This window comes from Colletotrichum abscissum, assembly GCF_030869225.1.
Source record: "Colletotrichum abscissum strain IMI 504890 chromosome Unknown Scaffold_24.1, whole genome shotgun sequence".
Lineage (NCBI taxonomy): Eukaryota > Fungi > Ascomycota > Sordariomycetes > Glomerellales > Glomerellaceae > Colletotrichum > Colletotrichum abscissum.
The window spans coordinates 235,947-250,257 of NW_026850143.1; the positions used below are offsets into that span (position 1 = coordinate 235,947).

Here is a 14,311-nt window from a genome sequence, read left to right on the forward strand (position 1 = left end):
TTGTGACTATATCAAATCCGGCGAGACTGTCGCCTACTTACCAAGATCTGTAGAGAGTATCAGGAAGGAATCTTGAAGGATGTGACGAAGCTTGTCCTGCAATAGGACGGAGGTGAGGCAACCACTTTCCCAACACCCCAAGGCGCCGGGCGTTGGGCGTATGTGACCAGGCCCTTACCCTGGGACGTGGCAAATTCAGATGCTCTGATGATGGAATCAGCCTGTTGAAGAAATTTTCGTCTCTGAGGCACAGTCGAACCTCGGAAGGAGCGTCTCCTCTGTGCCCCTGAGCGATGGTCGATATGTTCATGTTTATTGCGTCAACAAAGACCATTTGGGAGGCGGAAGTCTTAAGAGATAGATAGGCGGCCCTCGAACTGATCTACCACAATGCTTATGTTGGGTTCGTAAAGCGTCTGCAACTTGTTTATCACAGGGATTCCCAAATCGCACCAGCGTACTGTTCAAGTCCCATTCTCTCTTTCACCAATTTAAATCTCTTGTCTACGAAAAGGACCTGAATAATGGCAGCTTCAGCCTATCTAGGTTCCCGCCCACCCTCGAGGTCTGTCGAGGTGATTTTCTTCCAGTACCACAAGTTTCAAAGTCTCAAAGAACAAGCCCAATGCTCAGCCTCCTCGATCATTCGACTTGCATGCGCAATATGTTTAGAGGCTTTCTCGCCCAGCGAGCGTATCTGCTTGGCTTTCCAGGGCAAAGAAAAGGCCTGGCAACTTTGGAGTAAAAGCATCAGTGGTAATGACAGAATTTTACCTTTACTCCAAGCCGAATTTGACACCCCGCAAATCAGTCAGCCAGTGGACGAGGATATCTTCAGGCATGCGCTATCAGTCTCTGCTCTTGAGGAAGACCTTCAGACATTTGATAATCAACCGTCACTGGCAAGTCTGAAAGGAGTCTGCCAAAATGTGAGTTGCTGTCTGCACATTACCTGCTTATGTTTTCTGTACTATACTAAACTTATCCAGGTAGAAATGCTCTTTACCGCCAAGTGGGACCACTTCACTCGAGGCATCTTATTGAAATGCGAATACACCGTGTCTTGTCTGTCAGACTGGCAAGCTAGATGCATTCTGTCTACCTTTCGGCAGGTGCTTGAGAACATCGTCTCAGACCCTTACTCCAGAGTTTCGGAGATTGAGCTCATGAATGACCGCGATTACCAACAGTGTCTCGACTGGAATGAGCGCTCCTCGGACCATACAAATATCAGTGATATCAGTGTGGACAAGATGATCGACAAGCACATACATGATTCTCCCCTCAGCCCAGCTGTAGATGCATGGGACGGCCAATTGTCTTACGCCGAGCTACATGCGGCTTCTTCCAGAGTTGCCCAAGAGCTTCGTCAGCGTGGTATCGGCCCTGAATCCACCGTTGCGCTATTCTTCGACAAGAGCCTTTGGAACATCGTTGCTACCGTGGCAGTTCTCAAAGCGGGCGCTGCATTCGTTCCCCTGGACCCCTCGCAACCCGACAAGCGAACCTCTTCCATTTTGGAAAAGATTCAGGCAAAAGTTATTTTATGTTCCGAGATCTATACCCAGCACCTGCTGCACTTTTCTCAGCATGTACTTGGCTTGGGTAGCTCTTGGTTCCAAGTGACCCCTTCATCCATCTCGCAAAGCGCTTCCACCATTTCGCCGTGGAACTTGGCGTATGTCATGTTCACCTCAGGAAGCACAGGAGAGCCCAAAGGCGTGATGATTGATCACTCTGCTTGCGCTGCAAGTGTCGTCGCCCACGGGCACGCAACTGGCTTCAGTCCTAACACTAGGACTATCCAATATGCTCGCCACACTTTCGATGCATCGATTGCGGAAATTTTGACTACACTTGCCTTCGGGGGTTGTATAGTCATCCCATCCACGGATGAGCGGCTAGACAACATCACAGCTGTCATTCAGGAGAAGAGGGTAAACTGGGCATTTTTTACGCCTTCAGTGCTTCGCCTGCTGGAGCCTTTGGAGGTTCCGGGACTGACGACTGTCGTCGTCGGCGGCGAATCTCTAGGCCAAGACATTATCGAGGCATGGGCAGCAGGCCGCAATCTCGTCAATGGGTATGGCCCTACCGAGAACACCGTTTTTTCCATTATGCACCCATTGTCACTCTCCTCCAAGGCAGGGGCGATCGGACGCGGGGTTGGTACACTCTGTTGGATTACCGATCCTGAAGATTCTAACCGTTTGTCACCTCTTGGGGCAGTCGGCGAGCTGCTTTTAGAAAGCCCTCAACTTGCAAGAGGCTACTTGAACTTTCCGGACAACGAAGGTCCAAACCAAGCTTTTGTTCGAGATCCGCCTTGGCTTGCCAAACATGGTCGCCGGTCCAGACTTTACAAGACCGGAGATCTCTGTCGCTTCGACGAGAATGGTGTGATTCACTTCGAAGGCCGCAAGGATACTCAACTCAAGATATCTGGGCAACGTCTGGAGGCTTCAGAGGTTGAGTACCACCTCCGAGCTGCATTTCGCACCCCGGATATCATCGTGGATGTGCTCAATCGACCGACCCAAGACACGAAGGCACAGTCTAAGGTTCTCGTCGCTTTCGTTTGTCTCCAGAGAGAATCTGACCAAAGACCAGACCAAAGACCAGACACTGCGTCAACCTATATCATGACTCGACGACACCCACCACTCCTAGAAGCAATCCCCAATGTCGAAGAGGAAATATCTCAAAAGCTTCCATCATGGATGCGTCCATCAATCTACATCCCTCTCCTTGACTTTCCGTTGAGCCTAAATGGGAAGGCTGACGTCAAGAGACTCCGACGTGAAGCCGCATCCTTGACGGCCGAGCAATTTTACCTCTTCGCCCAGACCGACGCTATCGTGCAGGTTGAAGAGACGCCACAGCTCTGTCTCATGCGAGACCTCTGGGCTGAGGTGCTAGGGATTCAGCCTGTCGCGATCGTGGCTACTAGTAGTTTCTTCCGTCTTGGCGGAGACTCGCTTGCGGCTATCAGCCTAGTAACTGCTGCTCGAAGAAAAGGGTTGCAACTGAGTGTCGCTCAGATCTTCAAGAGTCCCTCTCTACAAGATCTTTGCCTGCTTGCAACTGAGTTCAAGAAGACAACATTTGAGGTACGGCCGTTCGAGCTTGTCAACAAGGAAGGCTTTAGTGAACTTCTTCATGAGATTTCCTGCGAATGTGCCATTAGCGCAGGAGACATTGAAGATGTGTTTCCTTGTACTCCTTTACAGGAAGGTCTCATGGCACTATCTTCTTCAACTTCCAACTCTTACTTGGTACAGTACGTTCTTGACGTCACCGCCGACATCGATATTACAAGGTTGAAGATGGCTTGGGAGACTGTCGCTGAGGCTCACGGAATACTCCGCGTTCGATTGGTTGACACCATTTCTTCGGGTATCCTCCAAGTCATAGTCCGAGAGAATTTGACTTGGAATGAGAGCTTCAATCTCGAAGAGTATCTCGCGGTGGACTTGGACGTACCTTCAACCTTTGGAGTGCCGCTCAATCGGTTCGGCATCGTCTATAATGCAGGAGGTGATGCTTCTCACATGGTATGGACGGTGCACCACGCTGTAACTGATGGCCAGGCCGTTGGCCTCACCCTTCAATCAGTACGGGATGCTTTCCATGGTGCTCTGAAGCCAACTGAAACTTCCTTTGCCTCGTTTATGAAACACTTCAAGGGCATGCATATGGAATCTGCATCGAGGTACTGGAGTTCAGTCTTCAAGGGAGGACAATTCGCATCGTTCCCGAGGAAGCCATCAACAGCGTTTGGTGCCCTGGAGCATCAGATACCAGCTTTTGTTGTTCGAAAGGTCCCTGTGCCACCATCGAGTACGGATGCCACTGCAACTACTATGCTGCGTGCAGCTTGGGCATTGGTCATCAGCCGCTTTAGCAACTCTGACGACGTCGTCTTTGGTGTTACATCGTCTGGGAGGAATGCCCCGTTTGACAATATCGAGTCCATTCTCGGGCCAATCATCGCAACTGTCCCATTAAGGATTCGGTGTAATGGCACATCATCGGTGCGCGACTTGCTTGATAGCATACAGATGAGCACGATCAACATGATCCCTTTCGAGCAGATGGGAATACAGAATATCGCTCGCATCAATTCTTCATGCCGATCAGCCTGCGACTTTCAAACTATGATGATCGTACAGCCAGAGGTTGATATGGCCATGAAAAATGGTCCATTCATCAGCTATCGTAGGCCTCAGGACCTTGACAAGTTCAGATCTCACGATATCATGTTTGAGTGCAATCTTGGGCAGAACGAGGTCTTTCTGAATGTGAATTACGATCCTCAGTCTGTCGAAGCTGCCGAGATGGAACGCCTTGTGGACTACTTCGCAAGCGCTCTTGAGTTCCTGGCATCTTCCGAAACCCAAGTCCTGGATAATTTCTTTCGCAATCCCATCGCGAAGGATCTGTCCGATATCAGGGAGTGGAACAAACTTCCGCCCCAAATTGTTGATACGTGCGTTCACGCAGTCTTCGAAGAACATGTGCGCAATCAACCCGAGGCTCAAGCCGTTTTCGCATGGGATGGCTCTCTGACCTACTCTCAACTCGACACAATGGCATCCCAGCTTGCTCGAGTCTTGATGGAATTGGGTGTTGGACCAGAAACGATGGTACCATATTGCTTCGAAAAGTCGATGTACACCGTCATCTCGATGCTTGCTATTCTCAAAGCGGGAGGCGCGATTGTCCCCCTCGACCCTGCACATCCACGAGACCGTAAAGCATTCATTGTCCGCGAAACAATGGCGAACGTGGTCGTTGCTTCTGGTAGCAATGCATATGTGTTCTCTGAGCTGGATGTTCGCACTGTTGTTGTTGACTCAAACTTCTTCGCCAGGGTTGAGGAAGTTGGAATTGCCACCTTTTCCAACCATGAGGTTCAACCATGCAATGCCGCAACTGTCATCTTCACGTCTGGCAGCACCGGACAGCCCAAGGGTGTCATTCAGGAACACAAGACCTTGTGTTCAGCTGCCAATGCTCATTCCAGTGCGATGCATATGTCCAAGAGCTCAAGGATCCTTCAATTTTCCGCTCATGTCTTTGACGTCAGCATCATTGAAATTGTCAATTCTTTCGTTCTTGGAGCCTGCATTTGTGTACCATCAGATGAAGAAAGGATGAACGACCTCGCTGGTTTTATCTCGAGGTCCCAGGCGAGTTGGGCCTTCTTCACTCCGTCCTTCGCACGAACTCTTGAGCCGAAAGATCTCCCCAGCATCAAGACTATTTGTATGGGTGGAGAGGCAATGACTATGGATTGCATCGAGGCGTGGTCTGGGATTGTGCAGCTCATCAATGCTTATGGACCCTGCGAAGGCAGTGTCTGTACCACCGCTGATATCAGTAGTGGTGGGCTCAAGACAGATTCTATTGGTCATGGAGCCAACACTCTTACCTGGATCGTCGATCCATGTAATCATGACATCCTGGCGCCAATCGGCACTGTCGGTGAGCTTTTGATCGAAGGGCCGAGTATTGCTCGTGGATATCTAGGCGATCCAGACAAGACAGCCAAGGCGTTCATCACGAATCCGGCTTGGATCACTGAATTCGAGACTGGCATTGCTGTCAGAAGGATGTACAAGACAGGCGACCTTGGAATTATGAGTTCCGATGGCTCAGTATCTTATCTTGGACGGAAAGACACACAGATAAAACTGCGCGGACAAAGAGTTGAGCCCGGAGAAGTGGAACATCAACTCACACAGCTATTACCGCCGGGCTCCATTGTAGCTGTTGACGCCCTCGTCCTCTCTGGATCTTCAAGCAAGTCACTTGTGGCTTTCATTCAGCTAGAAAACAATGTTTTCGGCTTTGCGGCGAAAAGAGACATCATCGAGGGCATTTCTGGTCGCTTGACACAGCAACTGGCTTCCGTGCTTCCTGCCTACATGGTTCCCTCGCACTTGATCCCAGTCGAGGTCATTCCTTTCACACCGACTGGGAAGCTCGATCGGCGCACGTTAAAAGAATACGCTTCGACTCTGTGCATTGCTGAGAATCCAGAACGTGGCATGGTGCAGGAAGACACTGACATGCTAGCGGCTAGCGAGCACATTGCTTTGAGTATCAGCAACAAGCTTGCCGAGCTTCTATCAGTTGGCGATTCTCAGAGAGCAGAAACCTTGCGTGGTCACAACTTTAACCCCTTCTACGCTGGTATGGACTCTATCCAGGTCATTTCACTGTCAACATTCGTTCGAAAAACCTACAATGTCAGCATCCCGATTCAAGAGTACATGAACAGCGCGGCGACCATCAGAGACATTGCTCAATTGGTCTTTGAAGATCAGCAAGGGTCGCATGATGACAACACCATCGACTTGATGCATGAGATTGAAGTTAATGATCGACCACTCGCAGCGTCACCGTTGCCAAGATCGTATGCAGAGATTGAGACATCACATACCCCCAAGATCATCCTCTTAACAGGAGCCACCGGATTTCTCGGGAACCAATTGCTGGCTCAGATCTTGCAACGACCACAGAATCACAAGGCCGTGGTGTTAGTCAGAGGCCAAGACTCAGCCCACGCCACTGAGCGGCTCTTGTCTCTTGCTCGTGGCAGCAGTTGGTGGCAAGAAGGATATTTTGATCGCATCGAAGTCTGGCATGGCGATTTATCTCTCCCACATCTCGGTCTTTCAGACGCTTCATGGTCTCGACTTGATGGCACAAGCGTCTGTGGTGAGTTGATCGATGCGGTTGTCCACAATGGGGCAGTTGTCAACTGGATGGCCGACTTTCAGGCGCTGACGCCAGCCAATATCCTTTCGACCGTCAACATTCTCACAGCGTTGACAAAAGCGACAGCATCTCGTCCAGTTCGCCTGACTTACGTATCAGGTGGTCACTTGTCCACTTCTCCAGACGATGTCGGGAAAATCGCAGCGGAGCTGAAGTCGTATCCGGCCTATAGTCAGACCAAATTTGTGGCCGAGATCCTAGTCGCACGATACGCTGAACGACTTCTCAATGCTGGCTTCGGCTGTTTAGCCACGATTGTCAAACCTGGCTTGATTATGGGCAGCTCCACTGACGGCATCTCCAACACGGATGATTTCCTTTGGCGGTTGACCGCCAGTGCATTGGACATTGGGATGTTCAATGACAGCGAACGTGACTTGTGGCTTGCCGCTGCAGGCGTTGATCTTGTAGCTAAGACGGTTCTTGACAGTTGTCTTTACCCTCAAAGCAACGGAGCTTATCATGTTGTTAAGAAGGTCTTGAACGGTCTCACCATGGGAGAGTACTGGAATATCGTCAGACAGGAAACAGGCCACACAATAGAGCCGACGGACTGCAAACTGTGGTTGAGAAGCTTGCACGAAGAGGTCAACGCCAAAGGGCCAAGCCACAGGTTGTGGCCAGTTCTCCATTTTGTCGAAGATACCGGCGGCAAACTCGGTCAGCCCCCAGGGACAATGACGCTTGATGACCAGCTGAAACATCAGGATTCGGTGAAATTGTCTCTTAGGAAGAGCTTGCGGTACCTAATCGCCATTGGATACATGCAAACAAGTAGGACAAGCAGTGTAGATGGAGATAGCTCAAGCGAGCCTACACTGTCAGTCCCGAGGCCGATGGTATTCTCAAGAACGCCAACAACGCCAGTGTGGAACCAAACGTCGACCGATCAGAGGCGCCTAGGGTTTGGTGAGGAGGGCTTGAAGTTGGCGGGATCAGTGGTGGTCACGCCGTTGAGGACACCTAGTCCTTCATCAGATGTTGTGCCGGTCGAGGAGAATTGAAATTGGGACCTGTAGATTGAAAGGCGAGGATTTCAATGTTTTCTTTCCGTTTCTGTTACTGTAGTTACAATTTGCTCTTCTCCGAGGTCAGTCCATAAGACCTGGGCAAAGACTCTAACAAGCTCTTGTCAATATCCTTCACCTTTTGGATCCCCGCCACATTCATCAAGATATCCAAATCTGCCAACAGCCCCCTCAAGACATGCCTCACCCCATGCTCGCCCATGATGCTCAATCCCCAAATCCACAATCTCCCAAGGAAAACAAACTTGGCACCGAGCGCGAGCGCCTTCACCATGTCCGCCGCACCCCTAATACCGCTATCAAACGTGACAACAATTCTGTCTCCAACCCTCTCCGCAATCTTCTCCAGCGCATCCAAACTCGCAATGGCCCCGTCAACCTGCCTTCCAGCGTGGTCGCTCACTACGATACCCTCGAATCCTAGATCCGCCGCCTTCTCCGCATCGTCCACCCTTTGAATGCCCTTGATCAAGAATGGCTTTCCACCGCTGATCTTCTGCCATTGCTCCCTTGCCCACACGGCCTTATCCCAGGACCACGCGCGGCCGTGCCAGATACCGTCGATCCACATCGCGGCAGCCTTCTCCGGCTCTTCCTGGGGATCGATCCCTTTAGCCGCGAGGCGTTTCCGGAACACGGGGTCGGTGAGGCCCAAGTCAGCACCGATACCGCGGTAAAACGCATAATTCGACGTTGCGATGTCGTCATGTCGCCATCCCAGCTGCCATGTATCTGTCGTGAGAATGCATGCCGTGAAGCCAGACTCATGAGCCCTCGTCAACAAGGAGAGGGTAAGCTCGTCATCGTGGGGCATGTAAAGCTGGAAGAAACGCGGACCCTCTGGGATCTTGGACTTGTCTGCGGACTGAGCTTCGATGGCTGAAGCGCGCCCAGCATCATTGGCTTGAGCGACGTCCTCAATCGCACACGATCCGGCTGTTGAGAGGCTGTAAGGGATGCCCAGCTCTCCGGCCACTTTGGCCACGGGTAGTTCGCCTTGCGGGTGGTAAATCTTGTTGATGCCAATCGGAGCAATTCCGAAGGGGGCAGAAACCTCGTGACCGAAGATGGTGGTCCGGGTTGAACGCTTATTGGTGTCGACTAATTGACGAGGGACGATTTTGTGCCGGAAGAATGCCTGCCGGTTGGCGAGATGCGTGTGTGAAAGGCCCGCGTTCGAAGATGCATAGTACCTGTATCTGTATTAGAAAATAAGAAATGAATTTGCTCGGCGAGCCCATACCATCCATTTTGAGTCAACTTCTGCTTGGCAAGGTCCTCAAGTTTGTCGGGGTCTGGTATGATCAGTTTCGATCCAAGGTGAGCATTGCGTCTCTGCCACGAGACTCACGAGTGTTAAATTGGGGAACTTCGCCCTCATTTAGCTTCCAAAAGTTCTCCCGCTGATACAAGCCCCAAGATGGAGTATCGCGCGATTTGATGTGGGGAGAGTTGGGGTCTGACATTGAGTTTCCTAATGTTGAGCTTGATAATGGATGAGAGACACAAGCTTCTTGAGAAGCAACTTACAGATGCCAAGTATACTCTTGGCAGATGTCTGAAATGTAACATGTCAACTACCCTTTTTTAAATTGACTAGCATATAGTAAATACCGTGAGAATGAGATCAGGACATGCCCAGTCATGACGTAACTGGTACCTCATCAGCCAAACTACGCAATAGTTTCCACTCACCCGACCGTACGTGCCGGTCCTTGCCAGCGTGCGTAGACTCACACTAAACATGAGATGACAGATTAGATCTGCGTTGTAGTAGTAGATTCAGACAACTGTTTTACCGATGCCATGCGAGCTAAGATAGACCCGTCTCAAAAACTCCCGAAGTAATACAAATCGTTGCCGACATCCGACCGTAGTGCAGCCTATATTACTAAACCTTGTAATAACCGCATCCATTGAAGAAGACTTTAGTTCTTGGTACGTCACTGAGCGCGTCGAGGCATATTTGACTGAATAGAAGTTGGCTATCGACAAACTAAAGATAACACAAAGCAATAGAGGTCGCAAGGTATTGTGGTCTCGTAAATACATCCAATTTTGTGGAGGTAGGGGCAAACAAAGGCAGTGCCATCCAATTAGAGACGATGTTGAAGGACAAACTCGCCGGGCGCGTGATATGTGGGCACCTTCATCTCGAGGGCCTCGCCAGAGTAACCCAAGTCTTCGGCGACGAGCATGGCAGCCTTCTCTCCAATGAGAAGAGCGGTTGAATATCTGAAAGAAATCATTAGCCTTGTGAATTTCTGATGAAAGTCGGAGACCCAAAGACGTACGTGTTGCAACCGACGTTGTCGGGGCAGATGGAAAGATCGGCAACCTTGAGGCCCTTGACGCCGTGGACGTTTAGACGCTCGTCCAAGACACCGTGCTTGACGATGCTGTTGCCCTCCTTGGGAGCCATGGAGCAGGTCTAAAATCATATAGTCAGCAAGTATTCGTACACCACAGAAAGACCTGAGGGACTTACTCCGAGACTGTGCCAGGTGGTCTCAACGTGGCGCTTAACCCACTCCTCAACAGCCTTGATATCCTCATCAGAGTACTTGAGCTCATCACGAGCATCAACGCGGTGAGCTGAGAGAGTCTTGATCTTGTCGGCCTTGCTCTCGGCCTCGTTAAGCGGCTGCGTCCAGCTACCGTGCTGGATACCCGCGCTCAGGTTACCGGGCAGGGCATACTTGTTGGTGGTCTCGAGGTCCATGTCTCTCGCGCGCGCCTCCGAGTCATACGAGAAGAAGGGGTGCATGTTGGCAACCTCTCCGGCGTAAGCGTCCATGCGGCGGGCTGTCTCGCGGGACTTGATGTAACCCCAGACCATAGGGACCATGTCTCGCTCGTCGTTCATGAAGCCGGCATCGAAGTCGGGCGCGTCGTAGGGGTTGGGTGACTTGATGTGGGTGGATCCACGAGAGAAGGGGTACTCGAGGAAGTGGAACATGGTGAAGAAGTTTCCGGGGGGCATCACCATGTGGTCACCGAACCAGCCAGCAATGACTGAGTAGTGCATGACTGGCTTGTCGGGCTTGTTCTCAAAGTACGACTTCCAGCCGTCCTTGAAGTGTGGAGTAGGCCATTTCTCAAACTCGGCGAGTTCCTCGGGAGTAGGGCGAATCTTAACACCTGCTTCAATGCCGTTGGTGGCGAGGGGACCAGTGCCCTTGATATTCCACTCATCAAAGACGCCTGAATTCATGTTAGTCTGGCAATCATTGTACATTGGGTATTTGAAACCGTACGCTTCTGAGTCTCTGGGTCTCCGCGGACAAAGTCATCAAAACTCTCGGTACCGGGCTTCGCGCGGTAGGTCGAGAACGTGAGGTAGTGGTCCTGGAAGTTGAGACCAACGCCAGGAAGGTCGACAATGGGCTCTACACCAACGCGACGAAGCTTCTCGGGGTCACCAACACCAGAGCGCTGGAGAATGAGAGGCGAAGAAAGAGTGCCACCGGAAATTACAATCTGCTTGCGAGCCCTGAACGTGCGTCCCTTAACCTCGCTGGGGACAAGTGGCTTGCTCGGGCTATGATTCACAATCAGATTTGAAGTAGGTAGTAGCAGTTGGCAGAATCACTTACATGGTGTGGACACCAACAGCCCGGCCGTTCTCAATGATGACCTTGTCAACCTTGGTGTTGCAAGCAAGGTAAAGGTTGGAGTGCTTGGCCCGGGTTGCGTGGATGTAAGCGTGAGCGCTGTCACTGCGACGTCCAGTCTGAATGCCATTGTTAGTACTTGATACATGAATTCCTCGACATTGTTACTGGTAAAGAATAAGCTCACATCTCGGTTGATCCACTTCAGCCAGTGCTCAGCTCCATGACCAGTTGACAGATCCTGGAGATCGTCAACGACAGGGATACCCTGGGACGAAGCAGCACGAAGGAAATCGTCCTTGATGGGGTACGTGCTGTGTAACGACGGTTAGTTTCGGATTCTTCCATTACGGTTCGACTCTGCGGGGAGCTGAACTTACTAGTTGCCGAAGGAAACCTTAATAGGCCCGTCGAATCCGTGAGTGTCCCTGACGCATGGCATGTCAGTCAAAGATTCTAATGCCGTTCAGTTACTCACTATGGCAACTTACCTGTTGTGGGAAGCTCGCTGATATGTCTCGTGCTTCTTCATCAGAGGCAGGAGCTCCTTGGTAGACCAGCCCTTTGCCTGGAAATCATCGTAGTCGGAGGCGGATGCACGGGTGTACATCTGTAACAAAAGTCAGTGGGCCATCTTTCTTCAGCAACAATATCATACTGACCATGAAGTTGATCGAAGAGCCTCCGCCGAGAATATTGGCGCAGGGAACAATGGCCGAGCGTCCAGAGAGGTGCTTGGACGGCCTAGACTCGTAGAACGTAGCCGTCTTTGAGTCGAGCTTCATGTTCCGTGGGTAGATACCCGGGCGGAACACCCATGGGTTGTTGAGGTTGCTCTCGCCATTCTCAATTAGAAGCACCTTGAGATTGTGGTCCAAGTTGGCAAGTCTGTGTTGGATGTTAGTGTTGTTCGGAGAACACTACTGACAAACTGTCAGGTCTGAATAGATGAGACAAACCGTCCAGCAACGACACAACCACAGCTGCCACCACCACAGACAATAATGTCAAACTCGTCCGGGATAGCTCCACTCATGTTTCCGGTGGGATATCAAAAGAAGTTTTGAGGGCACTTGGTTTAGTAGAAGAGGTCAAGCAGCAGTTGTCAAAGCGGCGTGAACACCGTGCCAGGTCAACTGCAACACTGCTAATGCGTTCGAAAGGTTGAAGGATGTTCTAGATGAATTCCAACCCGTCGGGGCGGTCATTAAATAGATATGAAGAGATGGGAGGAAGCAATGCATAAGTCATCTGTGCTTCTTCCTGCTCGCTGCTACCCCTCGTCGTCCTGACAGGATGGTTCTCGACCCCGACTTTACTCCAGACCCTCCAGGATCTCAAACCAAAGATCCGGCAGGGAGGGCGAGGATGAGGGGAAGCCATGGACTATCCCTCCAGGATATCCGTAGCCCTCGCGATGTGATTTGGTCCAAAGCATGCAGAGTCCGTGTCATCCGGTGTCGTTTGTTGGCTCGCGACCTATCACCGACGCGCGTCTGTGAAAGTGTATCACCCAAAGCCAATGCATGGCAGCATGGCTATGCTCTCCGATCAACATGCCCTCCCAGCTTTCCCCGCACTCACCGACACCAAAGGCGCAGGACCATCAGCTTCATGCGGTGCCATCGATACGCCGTTGCCAATTGTTGGGTAGATCAATGGTGGAGGAGAACTCACTGCCGATGTTCCCTCCAGAATGAAAGTGAGCACCCAGACATCCGCATGCCCGATGATAGTCTCTTTCTTGCTCAACGCGGCTGCCACGGGAGCAGGCAATTGGCGGGACATGCGGAGTAGTGCACGCCCGACTTGCCAAGAGAGTCTGAGGAAGCCCAATGCCTGGTCTCCCATACAAGTTGAGCCGCACTCCAAACCTTGGACCCCGAATCAGCGCAGCATATCCCATTTTGGGAGCTCCTAGTTTTGTCTCACTCTTTGAGAGAGCTCCAAGCAAACATGGTAAGGATAGCTTGGGGCCGGAGCTCACTCCTAGTCCCCCGCATAGTAGCATCGGACACACAACAGGGCCCGATATTCCCGGGTCCAAGTGGTCCTGGCTTTGGAGCGGTCATTATCCGGTCCAAGGGTCGACTGCCGCGCCCCCCGCGTTTCTGCACCCCGCAATTCAAAGTCTGGGGGTGAGATGGGGGGGAAGTCTAGCCCGTTGGTCATATTCCTCCAAAACCACTCGATGCAGGCCAAGTCCCTACACCCAGGCTTTGCAGATGAGGAGAAAGGCAGCTTCAGGAATAGCAAGAACGAGTCAGGAGATCTTGACGTCAAGCTCACTCACCGAAATATCGCCGAATTATCGTCGCAGACCTGAAGTCTAAGCTTGCTGTGCCTTCTCTTGGCTAGATCGAGACTCACGATTGGAGGCTTTTGCAGCTCTACTCAGCCGATTTCTCCACCCCTCTCCAACGTTCCCGGGGACATTGATTGCATGTCAGACAGTTTGAAGCAATCAAAATAGCTGCGGGCGGCCATAAAGTGTTGCAGGACAGCGAATCGCCTCTGCAGCGTGTCGCCGTTTCCTCTCAAGGGCCACCAACCATGCGTTGCTGCAGGACGGTGGATGGTGTATGCCAGGCGCATGCAGGAGAGCAGAGTTGGTGTTGTCGTTCCCCCTTGAGGTTATCCGTTGTGGAGTCTTGGAGAATGCCGCTCGGAAGATGTTCCCGGCGTTGCTTGAGACTACAGTCTACATGCACTCCCTACTGCGTGTTTCGAGGATCCGGCCCACGTTGCATCGGTTCCCCGGGCATCCGTCGAGCTCTCCTGTGTGCATCGCCGCCCCCAATTGGGTCTTCCTACCAAGCATCAGCTTCCCCCGCTGGACTGACTATTACTTCTCCAAGTTTTGCGTGTAGCTCCAAGAGGTGT

The 14,311-nt window shown here is 51.6% G+C and overlaps 3 protein-coding genes across 3 annotated transcripts; 1 reads left to right on the forward strand and 2 right to left on the reverse strand.

Moving 5' to 3' along the window:
* Positions 1–524: 524 nt before the first annotated feature.
* CABS01_09757 (non-ribosomal peptide synthetase) lies at positions 525–7,790 on the forward strand (the record flags this gene model as incomplete). The annotated part of the gene is made up of 2 exons (XM_060543114.1): positions 525–929; positions 990–7,790. The coding sequence occupies 2 exons, from the start codon at positions 525–527 to the stop codon at positions 7,788–7,790; spliced, it is 7,206 nt and encodes a 2,401-aa protein (XP_060399812.1).
* A 64-nt stretch (positions 7,791–7,854) lies between these two features.
* On the reverse strand, positions 7,855–9,280 carry CABS01_09758 (FMN-dependent dehydrogenase; the record flags this gene model as incomplete). The annotated part of the gene is made up of 3 exons (XM_060543115.1): positions 7,855–9,007; positions 9,058–9,109; positions 9,166–9,280. 3 exons carry the CDS (start codon positions 9,278–9,280, stop codon positions 7,855–7,857), a joined length of 1,320 nt encoding a protein of 439 aa, XP_060399813.1.
* Positions 9,281–9,910: 630 nt separating this feature from the next.
* Positions 9,911–12,464, reverse strand: CABS01_09759 (GMC oxidoreductase; the record flags this gene model as incomplete). The annotated part of the gene is made up of 10 exons (XM_060543116.1): positions 9,911–10,049; positions 10,109–10,245; positions 10,303–11,018; positions 11,072–11,355; positions 11,411–11,547; positions 11,616–11,742; positions 11,809–11,856; positions 11,920–12,038; positions 12,091–12,316; positions 12,388–12,464. 10 exons carry the CDS (start codon positions 12,462–12,464, stop codon positions 9,911–9,913), a joined length of 2,010 nt encoding a protein of 669 aa, XP_060399814.1.
* Positions 12,465–14,311: the final 1,847 nt, after the last annotated feature.